Genomic DNA, 23,692 nt, shown 5'->3' on the forward strand with positions numbered 1-23,692 from the left:
ATAGCTTTCCCTCTCTCCCACTTAAAACCTTCTCCCATTTAAAAATTTATCCTATATTATAAACAACAGAAAATGAGGTTGGGGAAGGGCATGTTGAAGCCCTGCTCTGGACAGCTCTTTGTTGTAAGCCACTTGGCAACAACAGGTGAGGCTGAAAGTCTAGCGGGCAGGGAGGCAGAGAAGGGAAAGGTTTGGCAAAAGGGAATCCCAACACATGTTGGGATGGAAAAAGGGCACTGAGCCAGGGAAATCAAACTGTGGGCACTTTTCCCCACTCTGGCCCTTTCTGGCTGTGTGACTCAGGGAAATTCACTTAACTCTCTGAGTCTCAATTTCCTCATCTAAAAGGTAATTATAGTAAGTACTTCACAAGGTTATGTGAGGATCTAAGGAAACGTATATGCTAAGGGAGTCTGTAACTATAAATCGATGAGATCTTAAATCTGTGTTCACTGAAAAGCATGGAAGAAGATCCGTCATTTCCAATTATCCCCCTTCCAGAACAGTTGTGCCTTCTGATTTCTGCTTGTCCCGTGACACCCACAGGTCTCACAGCGCATTGAAGGAGGGCCTCAGCAGCTTTTCCATCCTTGGAGTTCAATCATTACCCAGCAAAAATGAAAAACACAGCCAACACTCTGATCCAATCAGCTGCTCTCCATGGCAAGTACCAAAAAATGCAGTATTGCAGCTTTTCTGAGCTATGTTAAGGAGTGACCAGTTCTGGGTCACAAGCTCTGACACATTAAAGATCTTGTGAGCTTTGCGGGGAGGGACTGTGGAACATGGAATTTCCATCATGAAAAGAATTTCCTCCCTAAATGCACACTGTAGAAAAAAATAGGTACTCACCTGGGCTGGCAGAAGGACTTACAGATTTCTTCTCTGTAAGACAAAAGGAGAAAATGCATAATGTAAAGTGAAGAAAAAAGAAAATTCTGTGTATTGCTAGGGTTAAAACTGCCCATATTAAGGGGCCACTTATATCTTTTCATCATTTTGTCTTGAATCCTTGTCTCCTCTCCTTCCAGATCCCAAGTACGGGGGATCCTTTTTTTTCCTGCTTTGTTTGAATTTTGAGGCCACTGAGCTGCCCTCCTGCTATCACACCTCCTTTTGTTAGATTGAGGGGTGGGGGGCTGCTGGGACTTTGAGAATTCACACAGAATCATTTCGGACAAAGAAATGCAGTGGAGACCAACATGTGGGAAACAGCTTCTTCTTTCTCCAGGGAAGTTCAAGGCTAGGCAGGAGGCTGGTGTCTAATTAGCAAGAAGCTTGGAACCCCCTCCCTCTTACTCTGATAGCAGTGGTTTGAGTGTAAATTAGAGGAACTATATCATCAGGGCTGAAAGGTACCCAAGTTTAAAAAGCACAAGATATGTGAAATTTACCTGCTTTCTAAAAAGGTACAGAATTCAGCTAAATACTACCACATTATTGTTGATGTGGTCCCTATCCACTATCCTTCTCCAGACAGTGCAGAAAGCCAGCTGGGGAGTCTGAAGCAGGAAGGGTAGGGTAGAGGCAGGGCCACCCAGGGCAAACCCAGCGGGCTCATGAGCACCAAGGGGATGCCTCTCTAAGCAACTGGGTGGTCCCCACAGCTTTGGGCACTGTGTTCAGGGTGGAAAGAACTCCAGGAAGCCAGGCCACACTGCTCCTTCTCTGGCTCCCTGGCTGGAGCTGCGACATGGTGATGAGAGCACTACTTACCTTTGCAATGTCCATCATAATCGACCTGGATTTTGGATCCAGTGAGGCAGGCATCTCTATGCAGCTCACAGTGGTTGAGGTAGGTCTTGCCATTGCTGCCACACACAGGCCTCTTGTGAGGTTTGCATTGCTGAAACAGACCGTGGAGGAGGCTGGTATAGTCAAGGCTGAATTTGTGTGTGCGCGCCGCGCCCCCCCCCCGCCCCCCCGCCCCGCCACACACAGACATCTTGTGAGGAGTCCTCCCAAGTAGAGATGACTTCTACCCTGCCAGGGCACAGGGACCCTCAGCTCTGGCATCAGTGACCCTACCCTACTCAGTGTTGGAGGGATTATATCACCTTGCAGTCCCTCATGGTGCTCTGTGCTGATCCTGGCCCTGGGTCATCTCTTCTATTCAGTGAAAAGAAATACCCACTCCTTGACCCCAATCCTGATCGCCAAAGAATTGATGCTTTTGAACTGTGGTGCTGGAGAAGACTCTTGAGAGTCCCTTGGACTGCAAGGAGATCAATCCTGGGTGTTCATTGGAAGGACTGATGCTAAAGCTGAAACTCCAATACTTTGGCCACCTTGTGCGACGAGCTGACTCACTGGAAGAGTCTGATGCTAGGAGGGATTGGGGGTGGGAGGAGAAGGGGATGACAGAGAATGAGATGGCTGGATGGCATCACCGACTCGATGGACATGAGTTTGAGTGAACTCCGGGAGTTGGTGGTGGACAGGGAGGCCTGGCATGCTGTGATTCATGGGGTTGCAAAGAGTCAGACACGACTGAGCGACTGAACTGAACTGAACTGAACTGACCCCAATTCTATCAAATTAGCAGGAAAGGCATTTTATCAGAAGTCAGGAATCTGGATTATCTGTCACTTTATCACTTTGTAGAAAGTCATTCAATGTCTGGATATCGAAAACCCCTTAAAATTCCAAAATTTTACGACACAAAACAGCCAGAGCTGGGAATGTGGAAACATTGAAAGGAATGTTTCTACAGCCCCTGACACCCATCTCCCCAATTCTTCAATTATTTCAGGGTCTAGTTATAAGAATCTTTGCTCTGTTGCTTTATTTAGTATTTTGTTTTTCTCCTAATCTCAAAACGGTTGTTTTGAGCCAGGGGAGGGGGTGCCAGGTCTTTGTGAAATGTGACTGAGGATCATTCTGGACCAGGAAATGGACTTAAAGTTAACTTGGCAGCTTGATTCTACTTTGGCTATTAAAGTGCCACAGTGACAGGCAAGCTTAGTTTCTTTACACTTCTATGGTTTTTGAAAGGGGGAAGGGGTAAGCAAGTTCTGCTTAGACCTAATGAAGACATTAAAGCAAAAAAGAGTAGATGTGGTAAAAGAACACAGGACCCTGGAACTGAAGGCAGGTCAACCTTTCCAATTTATAGACTGGAAAACCAAAGTCCAGAAAGACAAACTTCACTTAAACAATATTTATCATTGGGTTATTAGTATAACCCACTGGGCAAAGCAACTTGGGCCCTGAGCAAAGCCAAACACGGTCGGTCTTCAGGGCATCCAGTGGCAATTCAGTTCAGTTCAGTTCAGTCGCTCAGTCGTGTCCAACTCTTTGCGACCCCATGAATCACAGCATGCCAGGCCTCCCTGTCCAACACCAACTCCCAGAGTTCACCCAAACTCATGTCCATCGAGTCGGTGATGCCATCCAGACATCTCATTCTCTGTCGTCCCCTTCTCCTTCCGCCCCCAATCCCTCCCAGCATCAGAGTCTTTTCCAGTGAGTCAACTCGTCGCATGAGGTGGCCAAAGTATTGCAGTTTCAGCTTTAGCATCAGTCCTTCCAATGAACACCCAGGATTGATCTCCTTTAGAATGGACTGGTTGGATCTCCTTGCAGTCCAAGGGACTCTCAAGGGTCTTCTCCAGCAACACAGTTCAAAAGCATCAATTCTTCGGCGATCAGCTTTCTTCACAGTCCAACTCTCACATCCATACATGACCACGGGAAAAACCATAGCCTTGACTAGACGGACCTTTGTTGGAAAAGTAATGTCTCTGCTTTTTAATATGCTATCTAGGTTGGTCATAACTTTCCTTCCAAGGAGTAAGCGTCTTTTAATTTCATGGCTGCAGTCAGCATCTGCAGTGATTTTGGAGCCCAAAAAAATAAAGTCTGACACTGCTTCCACTGTTTTCCCATCTATTTCCCATGAAGTGATGGGACCAGATGCCATGATCTTTGTTTTCTGAATGTTGAGCTTCAAGCCAACCTTTTTAGTCTCCTCTTTCACTTTCATCAAGAGGCTTTTTAGTTCCTCTTCACTTTCTGCCATAAGGGTGGTGTCACCTGCATATCTGAGGTTATTGATATTTCTCCCAGCAATCCAGTGGCAATTAATTTGCTTAAAATCACACAATGGTATGTGGCCAAGTTGAGGCTTACCTCCAGGTTTCTGGACCCTAAATGGCCACAGAGTGGCCAGGTACACCACTAGTGAGGACCTCCCAGAATCCTTAACAGATTTGGTTTGCAAGTTTTTGAGTTGAGAGACTTCCTTTCTGGGACAATGGGTCAGGATCCTTCAACTGGTTACTAAGGTGGGTGAATTAACTTGCAGCAATATGGATGAATCCAGTCTTGGGTTCTTCTGACAGAAAGGGGAAAAGGGCACACATCCAAGTTGTTATGTTCACTAAGAGAGAGAATTCTGCCTACAAAAGAAGTATTTCTCAAAAGCTCACTTTGTTTTTTAAATTTCATTAAAAAACAAAACCAAACCTGAAAAATCTGCATTCCAGCTAGTATTTTATAATGCACATATCCTTGACCTAGGAAGCCTTGGACTCAACCTTACAAGTGGGACTCAATCCTACAGAAATAAAGGCAACAGCAGGTAAGAATATTTGGCCAAAGATATTACTGTTTACAATGGTAAGCAACCTGAATGTCCATTTGTGGGAAGATGATTACATAAATCTGGTTCTTTTATATCACTAAATATAACTGAACTATTAAAAAATGAGAACTATATGTGCTGACCCATAGAGGGTTGTTGTTCCATATTAAAGAGTACAAGATGCAAGTTACACATATCTAGATCTGTCTACATTATGATATAATTTTTGCATAAAATAGGGGGAAACTCTATATAGTTGCAGAGAAACAAACAAAAAAAAAAACTATGTGGAACAAATATACACAAACTGTTAACACTGATTACCTCAGACTAAGGGGATTTGAAGTTTATGGGGGGAGATTATTAACTTTATGTTTGCATAAATGTACCACTTACAAAAAGCAATTGTTAATTTTGTAATTTGAAAATCTTATAAAGCTAAAGAATTTTTAAAAGGAAAAAAATCCCTACATTCACATCTGATTTTTAACCCCTGAGATAAAAATTTCACTTCTTCCAGAGAGTCAAGGTATGCTTTTATAAAGATGCCAAAATCGCTGGCTCTGCTCTGTAGACGGGCAGCTCCAGTGAGGCAACCACATGGCCTTGGCCACCATCCTCTGGCTCTCGCTCGCAGTTCTTACCTCGATGCAGAGGCAGGTAGGCTCTCCTTTCTCTGTGACTGCACATTCCCGGCCAGCTCCACAAAACACATTGGCACAGATCTTGGATTTGCTCCTTACTTGCTCCTGAAACACAAAGCCATCAGGGAAACACTGTCCATGGGAGAAGCCCATCTCTGGATGAGTCAATGGTGGTGATTATCTCTCAGGCTTGGGTTTGGTCCAGTCGAGGCTCCTGGTGCTGAAGGGTCCTGCACAGCCAGAAGTTCTTCCTGACAGCCGGCATCAGTCTTGCTAGCACTGCTCCTGCCCAGGTCCAGCTGCCTATGAATCCCTAAGACTGTTTCTCAAAGAGCAAGTGCATCTTTCTAGCAAGCATCCTTTCTCCTGAAAATGTTAACTGAACACCCATTAAATGCTAGTACTAGGCTAAGGACTGGAGATATAAAGGCACAGTTCCTGTCCTGAAGAAGTTCCATGGCTATCCAAGGAAACACAATAAAGAGACATCTAGAAAGCAGTGGGGAAGTGTAACAGGAGGGCAAGACTCAAACGAGACTTTCTGAAGATAGGATGCCTTCACTGACTCCTAAAGGATGAGAAGAATATGCCAGGCACAAGTGGAAATGCTTGAGAGAAAATATAGGTATCTGAAGGACCAAAAATCTCACTGAGTGGTGTTTAAGGCACTGCCACCTCAAAAGGCAAAAGAAGGATGGCTAAGCCACAGGAAACATGCATCTGCTATTATTCACATGGTCTCATGCAGCCCCTGTCCAAGTCTGCCTCCAGCTTTAAGATCAAGAGGGCTGAAGAATCACCTGACAGAATTGTTCTCAAACCACTTGTGGTCAGACATTCATGTGCAGACACGTGCAGCAGAGCTGACAAGGCAGGGAATGGTCCCAGTCTATGCCACTGAGAATGTGGATGTCCACAGGCACTAACCTGTCAGTGACACAGTCCTTTCCTCATATTAACTGGTGGCAGAAGGCCAGCCCCACCTCATCTGCCGCTCAGGCCAGTGGTAGTGGAGGCTGAACAAAGAAGTACATGATTTCCCTAGACCTTTTCCTGACTGGCTGGGCAGGCAGTCATCAGGGCCTCCAGGCTCCTATCCACTGGGGTAGCATTGGCTGTGGAAGAACCATCAAAGATGGCAGAGGTTGGGATGGGGCTGTGGGACTGGCTATAGTAAAGGTGGGGGATGGAATCTAAGATTCCATCCTTCAGGAATCCGTCTGCCACGTCACGCAGAGAACTCACAACCACAAAGCTTATAACTGTAAAATTCTTAGTTGGTAAATGTTCTAGATCCAAAGCAATAAACAAAAGTGGATGATGACAGCGGAGAGGCTGTCTAATAGAGCTGGTCTGCTGCCACCTGGAGGCTGATTTGCAAATTCCAGGTTATTTACTCTCAGCCAGCTTGCCCATGATGCAGGGCTCCCATTGGTCTAGAAGGTCTTGCCATGCTCTCATTTCATTGGTTCACAGGCTGTTGCTAAACCCATTCTCTTTTGGATGTTGCTAAGGAGAATTCAATAAAGCTGGCAGGGAGCAAAGAAAAGAAGTAATTCCCAGAAGGCTGGGAGTACTGGAGAACTGTTATTTCCTAAATCAGGAGTGGAATATAAAATTGAGTCTATTTGAGTATATTCCGGCTAGGGCCCTCTTGGAAACTGTGCCTGGGAATGGCAAGCAGGTAGAAAAATGAAGAGGAAAAAGGCTATCCCTGACCAGTGTGAAAAAAAAAAAAATCTCCCCCTCTTCATGAAACAACATGCTAGCTGAGGAATACAGACAAATATATACCCCCAGTGAGTATGTCACATGACTAAAAGACACACTAATGCATAAAAAAGCACACTCAGACACATGCCTACACTCAAAGGCACACCAGCAGACAGCCCCACAGGGAAACACCCACAAGACTTTACCACTTACAAGCTGTATGTCTGTTAATTAGTCACTTTAATTCTTTGAGCCTTGGTTTCCTCATCTGTAAAACAGGGGTAAATACTAGCCCTGCCTTGTGAAAATGAAGAGAGAGAATGTATTTGGAATTGCGTCATAAGCTGTAAAGCAAATCTGCCTGTTAACTATTATTCATGTTAATGTTTATAGAGCTTCCTGCAGAATAATCTGTGGCATTTACAGAGCCTCTTTTTAGCTTATGTTTGCTTTTAGTGAGTATAAAAAGTAAAAGCTTTTACTGATAGGTCAAATTCAACCCAAGTCATTTTTCAGAAATAATTATCAAAAATCCGTTTGAAGAAACAGATACTGTTTACTTAAAATATAATGACTAACATTTGAATGTTGTTGTTTAGTCGCTAAGTTGTGTCCAACTCTTAAGACCCCATGGACTCTAGCCCACCAGGCTCCTCTGTCAATGGGATATCCCAGGCAAGAATACTGGAGTGGGTTGCCATTTCTTTCTCCAAGGGATCGTCCCAATCCAGGTATCAAAAATGCATCTCCAGCTTTGGCAGGCGGATTCTTTACCACGGAGCCACCAGAGAAGTCCAATGTTTGAATAGTACTATTAACATTTACAGTGTTTTCATGCATAAAATTTCATCTTACTGTGGACAATCCTACAAAAACATGCATATTATTAACCACATTTTATAGAAGAGGAAACTGAAGATGGGAAGGTCGAGTAACTTGCCAAAGGTCCCACAGCTAAAAATGAGGAGCTAGGATTCCAACCCAGATCTTCAGACAATAGATGACTAAGCTCCCATTTATAAACGCCTGGCACCCTGATAAGTGATTTTCATTATACATGATACATAATGACAACATCATAGACATCATAACTATTGCCATTTTACAGATGAGGGAACTGTGCCTTAACATGTTAAATAAGTAGAAAGTGACACAGCTAGGATTCTAGCCAACCAAAGAGAAAACCATTCTTTAATATTTGATTTATTTTCATACCTAGAAGATTGAAGGTTAAGGAAATTATGATGGGGAATTGATTTGCATAATTAGCAAATGTCAGGAGAAAGTGCTTAGGAGTATGACAGAGAGTTAGATTTGACTTCCACCTCCAACCTCTGCTCCTTACTTGCCAAGGCTGGAGGCAAGGTACTCTCTGTAAACCTCAGTTTCTAGTATGTAAAATAGGAGCACTAATCTCTGTGAGGACTGGGAGGTTTATACAAGACGTGCTGCATACAGCAGAGTGCCTGCCATACATCAGAAAGCATCCATAATTACAGCGGGCAACTGATGTTCAAACAGTTTTCCCACTGAGATGCCATCATCACCTTGGGCTGTCAAGTCTCCACCCATCCTTCCTTACAATGAATGATAATACTGAGAACCGCACTGACTGAATGGAAAAATCCAAGAACCTAACAACCCCATTATCCTGTTTGAAGACCACAGAGAAATGCTAGTTACACAAGCATTTCTCTTTGCAGGTGGCACATCTGTCAATAGGTGGCAATCTCTCTCTTTGTCTTGTGGAGCCTGGCACCACTCGGAGCCGCAATGCAGAAATGCAGCTTTGGCTTTTGGCTTTAGAAGCTCCTCGCATGGAGATGTGGGGAAGGGGGCTGGGAGAATGGGCAGGTACCCCTTGGGCATCAGGACACCATGAACCAGGAATTTGCTGACTTGGGAGAAAACATCTAACCTGAAGCCCTCATAGCACCCCTGCCCCCTAATTCTGTCCATTCACAGGCATGTTGTAATGCAAGAATCAGTAAGGAAGAAAAACTTTCTTTAGAGAAGGGGCCTTTCTCCAAGCCCTATCATCTCTGGGAGTAGGGGTGTCAGGACCACCCTCGAGGCTTCTAGAAAGTTCCTGAGACTGGTAGGTAGGTAGTCTTGCCCGTCTGCTGATTCTGAGTGGCGGGGTGGGGGGAACACCTTGAGAGGGGATAAACGTGGCACGAACATGCTCATAGCACAGGACAATGGCTGCTTTCTGTGTGCGTGGAGGAGGGCATGGTGAGGAAGAGATGAGTTGGGGTGGCATGTGGCAAGGGGCGGGTCTTGCCAAGTAGTCTAGGGGGCTCTCTGCTGGATCTGACGCACAAAGAGGACCTTGGGAGGTTTGGGACAGGTGTCATGATGAAAGTGGTACTTTCAGATTTTATTTCTGGTCCTTTCCAGCTTGGAAATATAGACTCAAAGTGCAGGGCAGCCTGGAGAGAAGCAGCTTTAAGGCCGTAAATCTTTTGGGAGTGACCAGGGCCTGGGGCTAGTATTAATCACAGCACCTGCAACTGAGTGAGGCTCTTCACAGATCTCTCTGTCCTCACAACATCTTGCAGGTTTCCATATTTTTAGTCCCATATAACAGAGAGGGGGCTTCTCTTGTGGCTCAAATGGTAAAGAATCTGCCTGCAATGTGGGAGACCCAGGTTCGATCCCTGAGTCGGGAAGATCCAGAGGGGAATTTCAGATTCAGAAAAGCTCTGTGATGTGCAGAGACCACATTAACTAGTGAGAGCTAAGTCAGGATTGGAACACAAGTCAGCCTGACCCCAGAGCCTCGACAGTCCCTTACTGGGAATAGTCAAGGACTTGAGTTGCAGGGAGAGCATCAGAGATGCTGTGCGGCTCTCACAACTGAAATAGATTTGTTTGCTTTACCACCGGAACAATTTCAGGAATTGGGTTCCAGGGCCGTATGAGAATTTCATCTATGTAGTGGGCCTTAGAGAGCATCACTATGAACAAAGCTAGTGGAGGTGATGGAATTCTAGTGGAGCTATTTCAAATCCTGAAAGATGATGCTGTGAAAGTGCTGCACTCAATAGGCCAGCAAATTTGGAAAACTCAGCAGTGGCCACAGGACTGGAAAAGGTCAGTCTTCATTCCAATCCCCAAGAAAGGCAATGCCAAAGAATGCTCAAACTACTACACAATTGCACTCATCTCACACGCTAGTAAAGTCATGCTCAAAATTCTCCAAGCCAGGCTTCAGCAATACGTGAACTGTGAAAGTCCAGATGTTCAAACTGGTTTTAGAAAAGGCAGAGGAACCAGAGATCAAATTGCCAACATCCGCTGGATCATAGAAAAAGCAAGAGAATTCCAGAAAAACATCTATTTCTGCTTTATTGACTATGCCAAAGCCTTTGACTGTGTGGATGACAGTAAATGGTGGAAAATTCTGAAAAAGATGGGAATACCAGACCACCTGACCTGCCTCTTGAGAAGCCTATATGCAGGTCAGGAAGCAACAGTTAGAACTGGACATGGAACAACAGACTGGTTCCAAACAGGAAAAGGAGTACGTCAAGGCTGTATATTGTCATCCTGCTTATTTAACTTATATGCAGAGTACATCATGAGGAACGCTGGGCTGGAAGAAGCACAAGCTGGAATCAAGATTGCTGGGGAAAATATCAATAACCTCAGATATGCAGATGACACCACCCTTATGGCAGAAAGTGAAGAGGAACTAAAAAGCCTCTCGATGAAAGTGAAACAGGAGAGTGAAAAAGTTGGCTTAAAGCTCCACATTCAGAAAACTAAGATCATGGCATCTGGTCCCATCACATCATGGGAAATAGATGGGGAAACAGTGGAAACAGTGTCAGACTTTATTTTTTTGGGCTCCAAAATCACTGCGGATGCTGACTGCAGCCATGAAATTAAAAGACGCTTACTCCTTGGAAGGAAAGTTATGACCAACCTAGATAGCATATTAAAAAGCAGAGACATTACTTTGCCAGCAAAGGTCAGTCTAGTCAAGGCTATGGTTTTTCCAGTGGTCATGTATGGATGTGAGAGTTGGACTGTGAAGAAAGCTGATCACTGAAGAATTGATGCTTTTGAACTGTGGTGCTGGAGAAGACTCTTGAGAGTCCCTTGGACTGCAAGGAGATCCAACCAGTCCATCCTAAAGGAGATCAATCCTGGGTGTTCATTGGAAGGACTGATGCTGAAGCTGAAACTGCAATACTTTGGCCACCTCATGCGACGAGTTGACTCACTGGAAAAGACCCAGATGCTGGGAGGGATTGGGGGCAGGAGGAGAAGGGGACGACAGGATGAGATGGCTGGATGGCATCACCAACTTGATGGACATGAGTTTGTGTAAACTCTGAGAGTTGGTGATGGACAGGGAGGCCTGGCGTGCTGTGATTCATGGGATTGCAAAGAGTCGGACACGACTGAGCGACTGAACTGAACTGAACTGAGAGGCAATCACTTTGGCATAGGAATATTCTCTGGGAGTGTGAGCTCTCACGTACCTGAACCCGTAAGTCTGAATATACACCTGTCAGAGTGTAACTGAGTAGGGAGATGGAGTGTGCTCTGGAAGGATGGACACCATGATATATTGAGAAAAATCAACAAAATATCTGCTCCCTATGGAGAGATATATCAAGTCTCTAGCTTTATCCTTCTAAATAATTTTCCTCACTTGCTTTTATGTTGTTTTCATTATGTGTTGTAAGCCATGCTCTGAGGGTTTGATCTCATTAATTTGCACAATGCAAATTCTCCTTGGAAAAAACTGACCAGAACATTGCTGACTTTTACCAGGGAAAAACTTCTCTGAGCCTCTGCATGGTGATAATGACACTTTCTTTTAAAAAAATTTTTTTTATTGGAGGATAACTGCTTTACAATGTTGTGCTGGTTTCTGCCATGCATCAACATGAATCAGCCAAAGGTATACATATGCCCCCTCCCTCCTGAACCCCACTCCCATCTCCCTCCCCATTCCACCCTTCTAAGTTGTCACAGAGCACTGGGTTGAGCTTCCTATGTCACATAGCAAATTCCCACTTGCCATCATTTTACATATGGTAATGTATGTTTCTATGCTATTCTCTCAGTTTGTCCCGACCTTTCCTTCCCCTACTGTATTCATAAGTCTGTTCTCTAGGTCTGCATCTCCACTGCTGCCCTGCAAATAGGTTCATCAGTACCATCTTTCTAGATTCCATATGCATGTGTTAATATACAATATTTGTCTTTCTCTTTCTGACTTACTTCACTCTGTATTATAGTCTTTAGGTTCATCCACCTCATTAGGACTGACTCAAATGGGTTATCTTTTTATAGCTGAGTAATATTCTATTATACATATGTACCCCAAATTCTGTATCCATTCATCTGTTGATGGACATCCAGGTTGCTTCCATGTCCTAACTATTCTTAAAAAAAAAAAAAAAAAAAACCTCCAGAAAGTAGGCATAACTGATGCTAATGGTAAAGAACCCGCCTGCCAATGCAGGAGACTTAAGAGATGCAGGTTCGACCTCTGGGTAGGAAGATCCCCTGCAGAAGGAAATGGCAACCCACTCCAGTATTCTTGCCTGGAGAATCCCATGGGCAGAGGAGCCTGGTGGGCTACAGTCCATGGGGTCACACAGTTGGACATGACTGAAGCGACTTAACACGGCATGGCACCTCAACATAATAAAGGTCACACACAACAAACCCACAGCAAACATTATTCTCAATGGTAAAAAACTGAAATCATTTCCTCTAAGATCAGGAAAAAGACAAGGGTGCCCATTCTCGCAACTATTGTCAACATAGTTTTCGAGGTCCTAGCCACAGCAATCAGAGAACAGAAAGAAATAAAAGGAATCCAGGTCAGAAAAGAAGTAAAACTCTCACTATCTGCAGATGACATGATAGTATACATAGAAAACTCTAAAGATTCTACCAGAATATTACTAGAGCTAATCAGTGAATGTAGTAAAGTCACAGGATATGGAATTAACACACAGAAATCCGTTGCTTTCCTATACACTAACAATGAAAAATCAGAAAGAGAAGTTAAGGAAACAATCCCATTTACCACTGCAACAAAAAGAATAAAATACCTAGGGATAAACCAACCTAAACAGACAAAAGAGCTGTATGAAGAAAACTATGAGACACTGATGAAAGAAATCAAAGATGATACAAACAGATGGAGAGATATACCAAGTTCTTGGACTGGAAGAATCAATATAGTGAAAATGACTATACAACCCCAAGTAATCTACAGATTTGATGCTATTTGTACAGAAAATTTAACTAGCTTGTAATTTTTACTATTGCCTTTATTCTCAAAACCTCTTAGGATAGGAAGGAAGGGGATACCTCTAAGGTTGCTTCAGATGTAACATCCTATGATAAAGAAGAAATGGAAGCTCACAGTTGTACTGACAGTTCCAAGACCTCATGGGTACAGAACTGTGTCCTGAAGCAAGGTCTCCAGACTTTAATTCCAGCCCTCTTTCCAGTAAACCACTTTGACTCTTTATAAATCAGAGTTAGAAAAGGTGTTAGTCTTGGATCCATGGTCTAAAAAAATCAGCAATTATTTTTGCAATTGAAAAAGATTCTCTGCAAACAAAGGGAAAACCAAGTTATTTGCAAAACCACCAGTAGAGGTGATAGTGTGTCTGAGTCTCTGGGTCGAACAGTATTAAGTCTGAACATAAAATATGCTTTGAATGTTTAAAAAAGTCTTCTGAAGTAAAACAATTTCTGGAAGAACAGTGTGCTTTGGCAGGGGATGGAAGCTTATAAGCAAAGCCATAAAACTGTCAGTTTAATATACCATCATTTCACTAATGTGAACTGGGTAGGCTCTGTCCCTCCATCCCTTTCCTCCTTCCCAACTTTCTTTTTGAAAAAAGAAAAAAAAAAAGCAGTCCTACATATGCCAAGGTGGAATTTTGGCTCCCCTTGCCACTATTCTGTGACAGAGCGGCTTTGTTGACATGAGAAAGACTCTCCCTGCATTGCCAGAATTAGTCATGGAAACTTTACAGGAACACCAGGGCCCCTCAGATACGCAGAGCACCACAGAGTTGGGGACAAAGGAATTCACAGAACTGGGGGTTGGGGGCGAGCAGGAGGAGACCTGGGTGGGGCACAGGGTGGGAGGGCTGTTCTGGAATGGAACCCAGTAGCACAGGCCTGAGAAAGCCGGGGGAAAAAAACCAAGCCACTACAGGACCTTGAAATCTGGCTGGGCCATCATGTGACTTTGCTCAATTCTCTGTGATTCTGCTCTGAAAAGTTGTGTTGCTGCATGCTACAGATTCTACGAAAGAGAAGGAAGGAGTGATTTCTAGCAGTTGCCCTGATGTGCTTGGCAGTAGGCACTTTGTTTGCAGGGACTGTGCCTCCCTTCATGTGTGCTCACAACCAATCCCTTATCTCAAGGTTTCGGCACCAGAGTCAGACCTTGGTTTTGCAGGGCCTGAAGCTTCAACAATTTGATGGGCCCTCCTTATGAAAAAGAATACACATGTAAAACTGCAAAATTGGGCACAGGGCTTTGGAAAGGGCCTTACAAGTTAAAGGACTGAAACTGAAGCTTAATTAGCTTCTCAGTTGATCTGACTCACTATATACCCTGTATTTTCTTCATAAACAAGAAGGCTTTGAGGCCTTCAATCTATTAGTCAGGGCTCTATTTAATATTTTATGCACATATAGCTTATCTCAAGTAGACTAAACGCCTGCACACTGTGGCTTCCCACAGACTCACCACACTATCTCGCCAGAGAAAATGCTCAATAAATATATATATATTTTTACATTAAATGTCATTTGGGGTTTTTCAAATTGATGTCAGTGTCAGTGGCTGGTGACAATGTACTCGGATGTTTAGGGGAAAGCGTGGCTGAGCTTTATGATATCAAAATAAGGGCTGTGTCACCCCCAAGAGGATTAGCCTTAAGATTAAAAAAGAAAAATCTCTATTATGGATCTGTCACTCAAGAATGACCTAATTTTTCAGTGTATTCATTTTGTTTTAAAAAAATTTCTCTATTTACGGCTGTGCTGGGTCCTTCTTGCTGCGTGCAGGTTATCTCGAGTTGCGGCGAGCGGGGACTAGTCTTTGTTGTGGTGTGCAAGCTTCTCACTGTGGCTGCTTCTCTTACTGCGGAGCATGGGCTCAGTAGTTATGGCTCAGTTGCTCCACAGCACGTGGGATCTTCCCGGCTCAGGGACAGAACCCGTATCCTCTGCATTGGCAGGCGGATTCTTAACCACTGGTTACATTCAGCTTCTATCATAGCTTATGGGATAGCACATTTTCTCCTCATGCTGTGATAATGTATTATGTGCCCGGAAGTGACTACTTTCAAATTTCAAATGGGACAAGGCTGTTTACCTTAATCACTGTCTTTATTATTTTACAGATTCTGTCACAGTCTCTGAGTGCTGGCCCTGTCAGACAAGGATCTACACTGCCACCTTCATATGGAAGCTCTCTCAGCACCATCTCTGGAATTGCCTCCCCCTTCATACGTTTCTCTTGACGTGGCCCAGATACAGCATGGCCGACTGGATGTTTGGTTTCTATATAAGTTCAGTTTTCTGTAATGGTCTCCAGTCAGAGCACAAGTACATAGCAGCACTGAGTAAGCACTAACAGAGTTAGAAATACGCCAGGCCCTTTCACGTAAACTGAAAACGACCTCACAGGTATCTACGAGGTTGGAGGATTCATCCCCGTTGGCCGGGAGGAGACTGAATCTGAGTTGTGACTGAGGTAAGAGTCAACCCAGGTGGCACTTCTGCTCTCATGCCTTCAGGTCATGGTCCACCGCAATGAGCTGCTATCTTTTCTGGGAGTGGCATGCTGTCTCCCCGACTCAGCACATCCAATGACTCCACTCTGACACACAGGGGCTATTAGACTCCCCACTATCTGTCAAGAGTCCTCAGAGTGACCCGTGGGGATTCCCAAGATCACGTGTCAGTCTTACTAAAGAGTGTTTTTTGTAAGTTCCCTAGTTTCACCATTCCATCCTTCAGTTTCTTCAGAACGCTGAATAAAACTTTTAAGCCAGACCACTCTTTACCCTGAATTATTAGTCTGTCAGTCTTGAACATGATACTCCTTTTCTGTTTCCCAACCGTCTGCCTGAGACTTTTCCACTTTAAAGGACAAAGCAGAGGGTACAGATAATCTCCTAGTCTTCTTCAGTGAAGATCAAGGCAAGGAGTTTAAACCCATCAGAAAGCATATCTGACAATGCCTATAACAACAAACAAGGAGAGAGACCTGTGACTGGCACGGCACACGTCGCATGGCATATACGCTAAAAGCGTATAGGATGTGGCCTTCGCCTTCATAGGACTTCCTAACCTAGCCCAGGAGATGAAATTATCACACAGACATTAATGCAGTCCTGAAGTAAACGGCGCTGACTTTGGGAGATGAGTATTATGAATGAGACGGGACCTGAGCCAAGCCCTGAAGAATGGTGGGATCTAGACAGAAAAAGTTGTTGAGCAGGAAGGTTTTAAGAACAGTTGGGTGGTGGTATATGGGAAGAACTAGGTAAAGAGGAATTGCAGGCACACGGAAACCAGCGAGAGTCTGAGGTGATGAGTCTCATGGAAGGTGGTGACATAAATTTAGGGAAAGAAAGGAAGCCAAGAGAAATTTCTAAGGAACAAGGAGATCTGGCAGCAAACTGGACAGAGGAGAGGAAGGAGAAAATCCAGGGAGCTGCTAATATCTTTGGTTTTGAGGACCTGGAAGGCTGCTGGTGGAGATGGAGCCCTGGGAAGGGGCTGAATGGAAGAGGGATAAGTGATGACATGACATGTCAGTTATGGACATGAGTCTAAAAGGACAGTAAGATAACCCACTGACAGCTGAAAATAAAGCTGGAGGTGCACAGCTGGACGTCATCTGTGTAGATGATGAGAACAAATGAGCTCAGGAGGAAAGGGTGGGAACGGAGGGCTGAGGGCGGCTGAAAGGGACAAAATGAACACCGAGAGGAGCAGGGAGGAAGGCAGGCTGCCCATGGGGACCTTGTGCAAATCAGAAATGGTGTCTTCTCCTTTGAGCAGATGCAATACTGGGCCAGGTTACCAGGCTTGGCAAGTAGAGTGCAGGTTGGAATTTAGCCTCCCATCTGTATGAGGACTCCGAAGGCAGACCAGCCAAGCAAGCAAAGTAGACACATTCAGAAAACTGGGAGCTAAACCAGGAAGTCTAGAGAGCGCCAAGAAATGGATGATGGATGGCACTGAATGAGAAATGCTTTAGCAAACACTGGGAAGAAGTAGCCAAAAAAAAAAAAAAAACCACACAAAAACTACCAACTTTTAAACTTCTGCTAAAACCTGAATTGGTAACTCAGGGGGCAGACCAAGCAGAGGCAGTGAGGTCTCATGTAAAGAGAACTGGTGTAAGAGCCTGGAGATAGGCCCTGGACATGTCTCTGCCTCTAACATACTGTGTGATTAGGGCAATGTGCTTGACCTCTCTGGTCCTCAAATTCCCTGTCTATAAAATCAAGTCTTGTCGATGATACCACAGTCCCTTAAACTGTTAGAAGTCTCTTAACTGGTAAGCACAAGAACTTATCATCTCAGATATTCCTGAATATCAAACTTCAATCTCCCAAGGAAACTAACCTAAGTGTCCAAACTAAAGATATCGGTTATGTATAGCCTCTCGTAAGGGTTTCAGGGTTTTTGCTGGGCTGTGGTGGGGGAATTAACGTTAGCTTTCATAGTCAAAGGATTTTCATAAGCAATGCTTTTGCATTCCCTCCTGGATCATGGTAGAGGAAATCAGGGGAGCAGTAATGGGACCCCAATTGAGGGGCCTGGTTTCACTCTTAGTTAACTGGTTGGAACCCTCTACTCCCCTAGAATGCCATTAATAATGTTTTTATTCTATTTGTGTTTGCCTTGCAAGAGAAAAAGGGAAGAAAAGAAGGGAGAGAATGGCTAAAGGAAATTCACATGAGATTCACAATTCTTCATTCCTGCCAAGAACCTGTCACTGAAGTATGTCTGGGACTGCCAGGACTCACATTTACTCAGCATTCATGCTCTAATTATTTCCACATGTAGTTCAAGGAAAATGGTTGATTAAAAGTTAAAAAAAAAAAAAAAACCCACACACCTAAATCCCAACTCCCTCAACTAAAGAGGGGAGATAGCTCTAGGGCAGCTCAGGGAGAGTTCTGAGCGCCAGTTTTAGAAGTGTCCCCTGCAGTGCTGGCCACATCTGGACCAACATCCCCACACATTCCAGGCACTTCATCCCAAGCAAGCCAGCTCTCCACCTCCCCAGGCTTCCCAAGCCCCGAACCACATAGAATTCACATTCTTTGGACTTCTGAGTGGAATATAGGATTTATTCCTCTGCTCTGGTGGAAGGCAGAAGAGATACAGATACAGACTGAGAGCTCTAGCTCTTTTGACCTGGGCTTTTCTGAATTTAGGTAGCTCATGATTATCAGGACTTCCCTGGTGGCTCAGATGGTAAAGCATCTGCCTACAATGCGGGAGACTTGGGTTCAGTCCCCGGGTAGGGAAGATCTCCTGGAGAAGGAAATGGCAACCCACTCCAGTATTCTTGCCTGGAAAATCCCATGGACAGAGGAACCTGGCAGACTATAGTCCATGGGGTCACAAGAGTCCGACACAACTTAGCGACTAACCACCACCTGATATCAGAACACTCCCAAGGAAGGAATCCACTGTGGCAGAGAACTTGGTTACCTTCCCTGAATCGTGTCCCCTTTCCAGCATCCCAAACTGCGCATGCCTCCCCCTAAAACTGAAAGGTAAGCCACTACTCTCCAAGGTGGTTCACATGACTTGGCACCAGGGCCAACACTGTCATCTACTTGACCACATTTAACCAGATCTCTGGCACGTGGCTCAGTTTTCTTCCTCTCTTCTTAGTGACTTCATTGTTTACTTGGCCTTCTCACCTCCAGGAATCCTCCTTTCTCAGGTCATCTGGCTACAGGTACTTCAGGAGGTGTCTGTGAGTAGAGCAGGTGGCCACAGTAGACTAAAATAAAGGGGATGGGGCTTCTGAGGGTCTACATTTGAAATAAGAACTCATTACTCTTTTAAAATGTCAACACATAAGGCATTGTTAGCTGCTTCTTTAATCTTCAGATGGGTAGAGAATGTTTCACAAGACCAGCTAAAAAAGTAATGTTACCATCTGGGAAGTCTGATTTATCATCTGAATTACCCCAATTCTTCTGTTCTTCAAGGCTTAGCTCAAGTTATTATACACCACTCCATCTTCAGTGACTTTTTCCTTTTGGTTGGTATAAATTCCTTCTTCCTTCTCTGAATGTTCATTCCTGTCTTAATGAACTCCTTTTTATCACTTTAAAAAAACTGATTGTGCAGATTTTGTCTTCCTATCTGAACTAAAAGTTCCTAAAGAACAAGGATTATGCTTAAAGTTCTGTCATAGGTCCTGGCATAGTATCCAGTGACACTCAATCAACCTTTGTTGAAAGCAGGAAAGGGGGACTGAATCCCACCTCCCTAAGGACTTGGAACAGGGGCAGAAAGACAGCTCCTACGCCAGTTCCTCTCCTAGGGCTGCCCCCTTCCAGGACCAGTCTTTTTGGGGAACAGCCTCAAGACCCCACTCTTTTCTCTACCAGGCCATAAACAGTTAGCTTGCAATTTCACTAACTAGAGATTGTTTTAGACCCACAGCAAGACACTGGGGTGTGTGTGTGTTGATGAAGTGGACAGGAGAACACTACGGGACTGAAAAGGCTTTCAGTCATGCCCCCTTGTTCACAGTTAAAATTGACCTAGCTGACATGCTAAGGGAATGGGAATTTCGGTGGAGGAAAGGGGCATGGAAGATGAGGTAATGTGAGAATGTGAGGTCCCTCAGAGGAAGGCAAAATTCGGAGAGACTTCAGAGTACAGGGTACATGCCACCCAAGAACAGCCCCACAAGGTGGCAAAAACGCACAAGATGAAGAGAAGCACGTGACAGGAGGCCAAGAGAAATTGTGAAAATGGGCTTATTATCAAGGCAGCTGCTTTGTGTTATCTCTTCTCAGAACCTCACCCCAACACTGCTCTATGAGGCAGAAGAAAGGCAAGATGGTCAGTCTCTCCCTAGATGAGAAAGAGATGTCTCTTGCCTTATTCTACCCCTCCTCCAGCCCCAGAATGTCCCCAGCCACTCCCCTCTGGCTCATCCACTAGGCTGACCCAGCCATGGACTGGAAGACACTGAAATGTGAGTTGCCAGAGAAGGGCAAAGGCTTAGCTATGCCCAGGTGACTTATTTCCCCTGGGGCTTGGGCACCTTAAAAGGAACTGTGATGTCCAACCAAATGCTGAGACAATCTGACAGGATGGAGGGGGAAATAGGGTGGGGGGAAAGCAAAGAATTCAGGGCTGACTGGAACAAAATAGAACAGAGAGACCCAGAGACCCAGCATAGCAGAGCAGTGTGCTTCCTCTTTATAAAGACATAGACAAAGCCCTGGGAATCTTTTGGGGCAGTGCAGCTGAAAAGTACTTGTCAAGTTTTCAGATATTGGCGATTATTCTCCAGTCTAAGGAATGAAGAAGGGGTTGAAACCCAGCAAGAAACTCTGGGTTAAATGTGTGGGTCAGTATGATTCCAGGAGAAACAGACAGATGTAATTAGAAGTTCTTAGACATTGTGTTGCCATGGCAACTGTCAGCCCCTGGAGTGGAGGGAGTAGGGGGAAAACCTGGAGTCCGAGGAATACAGTCCTCCAAGGAAATGCCCGAGGTGGGTGGCAATCACCCTCAGGCTCTACAAGCAGGGTCTGTTTCTCTATCCTACCCACTCCCAGACTCTTGAGAACCCTTCCCAACCAGTTTCTCCTCATGCTCACTTCCCACTACCCAGATACACACTCAGAGCAATTCCAAATGCCAATGAAGGGCTCCATTCAGATGGTACCCAGAGAAAGTCGATTCTTGGAGGAGAGTTTGTGCAGGTGGTAATGTCCTCTGGGCAGTTGATGGCCCTAGGAGCTTTCTGAATCTGAGTCTGAGGATCAGTGAAGGAAGCTGCAGGCTTAATTTACATATCACTAAGGAGCCCAGTTCCTCTGTGAGGGGGATACTGGATAAATGCTGAGGGCAAGTAGGGGCGTGTGAGCTTGAGCAGGGAAGGGGTACACTTGTTCATAGTAGGACAACAGTGTATTTTATCAGTCAAACTGGGACATATCTGAGAGTAGAAAGGGAACTTTCAAACAGATATACTTGTGACACATGGTCACTTTAATTAATAGGCTGCCTAAGTGGAACATGTTTATTTCCATTTTATGATGTGGGAATTCTTACCTGGTGTCTATGAGACCCTAGAAATCCACCTATAGATTTGGCGACTCAATTTTCCTAGGGCATAATCTAGGAAAGATGAAAAACCCAAAGAAAGTACTGCTTTAGGCATGAACTGCCTCTTGAAGCTTTAATCTCCCCTGATTCAACTGCTACATAAAGTTATTCGGGGGTCTGCTGCTGCAAAGCTGGGGAATCCGGGCAGATGAGACCACTTTTACTTCAGAATCCTTGTCATTACAAATCCTTCTAACTACTTTTCTAAAGAGATAGCCATTTAACACATCATTGCCAAAAGGAGATGGTTCTCAATGAATATATGGCAATAATGTGGTCAATGGGGGCGGATCATTCCACAGCAGTGAGACCTAATAAATCTCCCCTGAAGAGAGGTTTCCAGAGGTGCTTTCTTACACATTCCTTAACAACCGAACCAAAAAACAGTGGCTTAGGGACCCTGTGGTCACAAAACCCAGGGAAAGGTCAGACTCTCCCAGGGAACCAGAAGAAATGACTGTATTTTAGGTACAATATAGCCAGCCTAGAAATTATGAGCATGTGGTTCAGCCACAACCTCGGTCACAAAATTGTAGGGTGTTTAAAGGGTAAGGCCCACCCAGGGTGCATCCCCTGGTATTTTCTCGGGGACGCTGGGAATCACAGCCATCTAGTCAGAGTTCCTGGCAGTTACTTAGCAACCATGGCTGGTGGTTAGCCCTCTGCTTTCAACTCTGCTGCAGGGTTGGGAGCCACTGGGGCTAATGAGTTTTATTTACCTGGATCTCTACCCAGACAGATACTGGAAAATGGGGCACAAATATCTGAGTTTAATGTGGAGCTTCCCCAAGAATTTTGGGTGCCAATTTACAATCTTTAACCATCAATTAACACTGTTGTTCTCTGCTGGGCAGGAGTGTCAGGAAGTTCCAGCACCTACTGCATGTCTCCTGGATTTTAACAGTCCAGTTTAGAGGAATGTTAATCTCTGGAACAAATTAAGAATTACATAAAATCAATCCTTTTGAAAAAGAGCTACACTCCAAACACAATTTAATCTGCATTTCCTTATCATTGTCCAAAGTGGAATTGGACAAAAATCTATTTTGGAGAAAGTCAGCAAAATATGGGACAATCAAGCAACAAAATACCCAACATTATGCTAGATACTGGGGACTAAAGGGACAATCAAGCACAATCCATGTTCCTCAGCTGCTGACAGTTTGGATGAGGAGATGGGGCATAAATACGTAAGGGTTTTAAATAACAAAAAATATAAGCTAACAAGAGCAACCTCAAGACACTGTGTGGCTAAATGCAACATCTGGTGAAGTGACAATTGTCTAGAGTAGTGCTGTCCAATAGACACCAGTCTCACAAATGAGTTAAAATTTTCTAGTAGCCATATTTTTAAAGTAAAAAAAAAAAAATCGTTTTAAGAATTTGTTTTATTTAAACCAATGTAGCCAAAAGATGACCATTTCAGCACGTAATCAATATTACTGAGACAGTTTACACTCTTTTTTCATACTAAGTCTTTGCAACCCAGCATATATTTTATATCCACAGCACATCTTAATGGGACTGGCCACATTTCAAGTGCTCAAGGGGCACTTGTGGCTAGTGGCTTTTTCTACTGAACAGCACAGCTCAAAACAGTAAGTTCTGAATTCTGATACATTGCTGCTGCTGCTGCTAAGTCACTTCAGTCGTGTCCGACTCTGTGTGACCCCACAGACGGAAGCCCACCAGGCTCCCCTGTCCCTGGGATTCTCCAAGCAAGAACACTGGAGTGGGTTGCCATTTCCTTCTCCAATGTGTGAAAGTGGAAAGTGAAAAGTGAAAGCGAAGTCGCTCAGTCATGTCCGACCCTTAGCGACCCCATGGACTGCAGGCTACCAGGCTCCTCCATCCATGGGATTTTCTAGCATTACTAAGAGCTAAATCGGGGAGGAGAGTTTAGATAGAAAAATTAAGACTTTAACTGGGAATGTTTTAGAGCATAACTGAAAGCGACAGATGTTATCTGATGACACAGGGAAGGCAGCATGCTGGCTGCATCTGGGACTAGGAAACTGAAATTGTCCTTTGAAAATGAACAGCATCACGGGCATTTACGCCTAATTCTGACTCAGCTTTCAGAGCCTGTGACAAGTCACTTCACCTTTCTGGTCTCCTCTATAAGATAAGAGGCTTGCTACCTCCTATTTTAGGACTTTGTATGGCTTATTGCATGAAAAAATAAGGGGCTAATTAAACTACGTATTCTGAGCCTTCTCTGAACTACTTAAAGACACTTTTTGTTCTGGCATAGAAGTCCATGGACAACCTTCACAATGACGTAGATATTTCTCAAAACTCTTTTTCATTTTTCCCGCTTGACTGATAGACTTACTCTGTTGCTGTCAGCTTTCAA

General features: G+C 44.3%; 1 protein-coding gene across 2 annotated transcripts in view; it reads right to left on the minus strand.

Moving 5' to 3' along the window:
• Positions 1-23,692, minus strand: part of FSTL1 (follistatin like 1) — a 57,697-nt gene that overhangs the window by 14,617 nt on the left and 19,388 nt on the right. For both annotated transcript variants that reach the window (XM_088837354.1, XM_088837350.1), the window contains exons 3-5: positions 5,230-5,334; positions 1,717-1,846; positions 853-885 (exon numbers count right to left, since the gene is read on the minus strand). In XM_088837354.1, coding sequence (XP_088693480.1) covers positions 853-885; positions 1,717-1,846; positions 5,230-5,334 — 268 coding nt within the window. The remainder of the gene's footprint in view (positions 1-852; positions 886-1,716; positions 1,847-5,229; positions 5,335-23,692) is intronic.

Source organism: Moschus berezovskii, chromosome 1 (assembly GCF_049115385.1).
Source record: "Moschus berezovskii isolate FMDL1 chromosome 1, NW_MosBer_1.0, whole genome shotgun sequence".
In the NCBI taxonomy this organism is placed as follows: Eukaryota; Metazoa; Chordata; class Mammalia; order Artiodactyla; family Moschidae; genus Moschus; species Moschus berezovskii.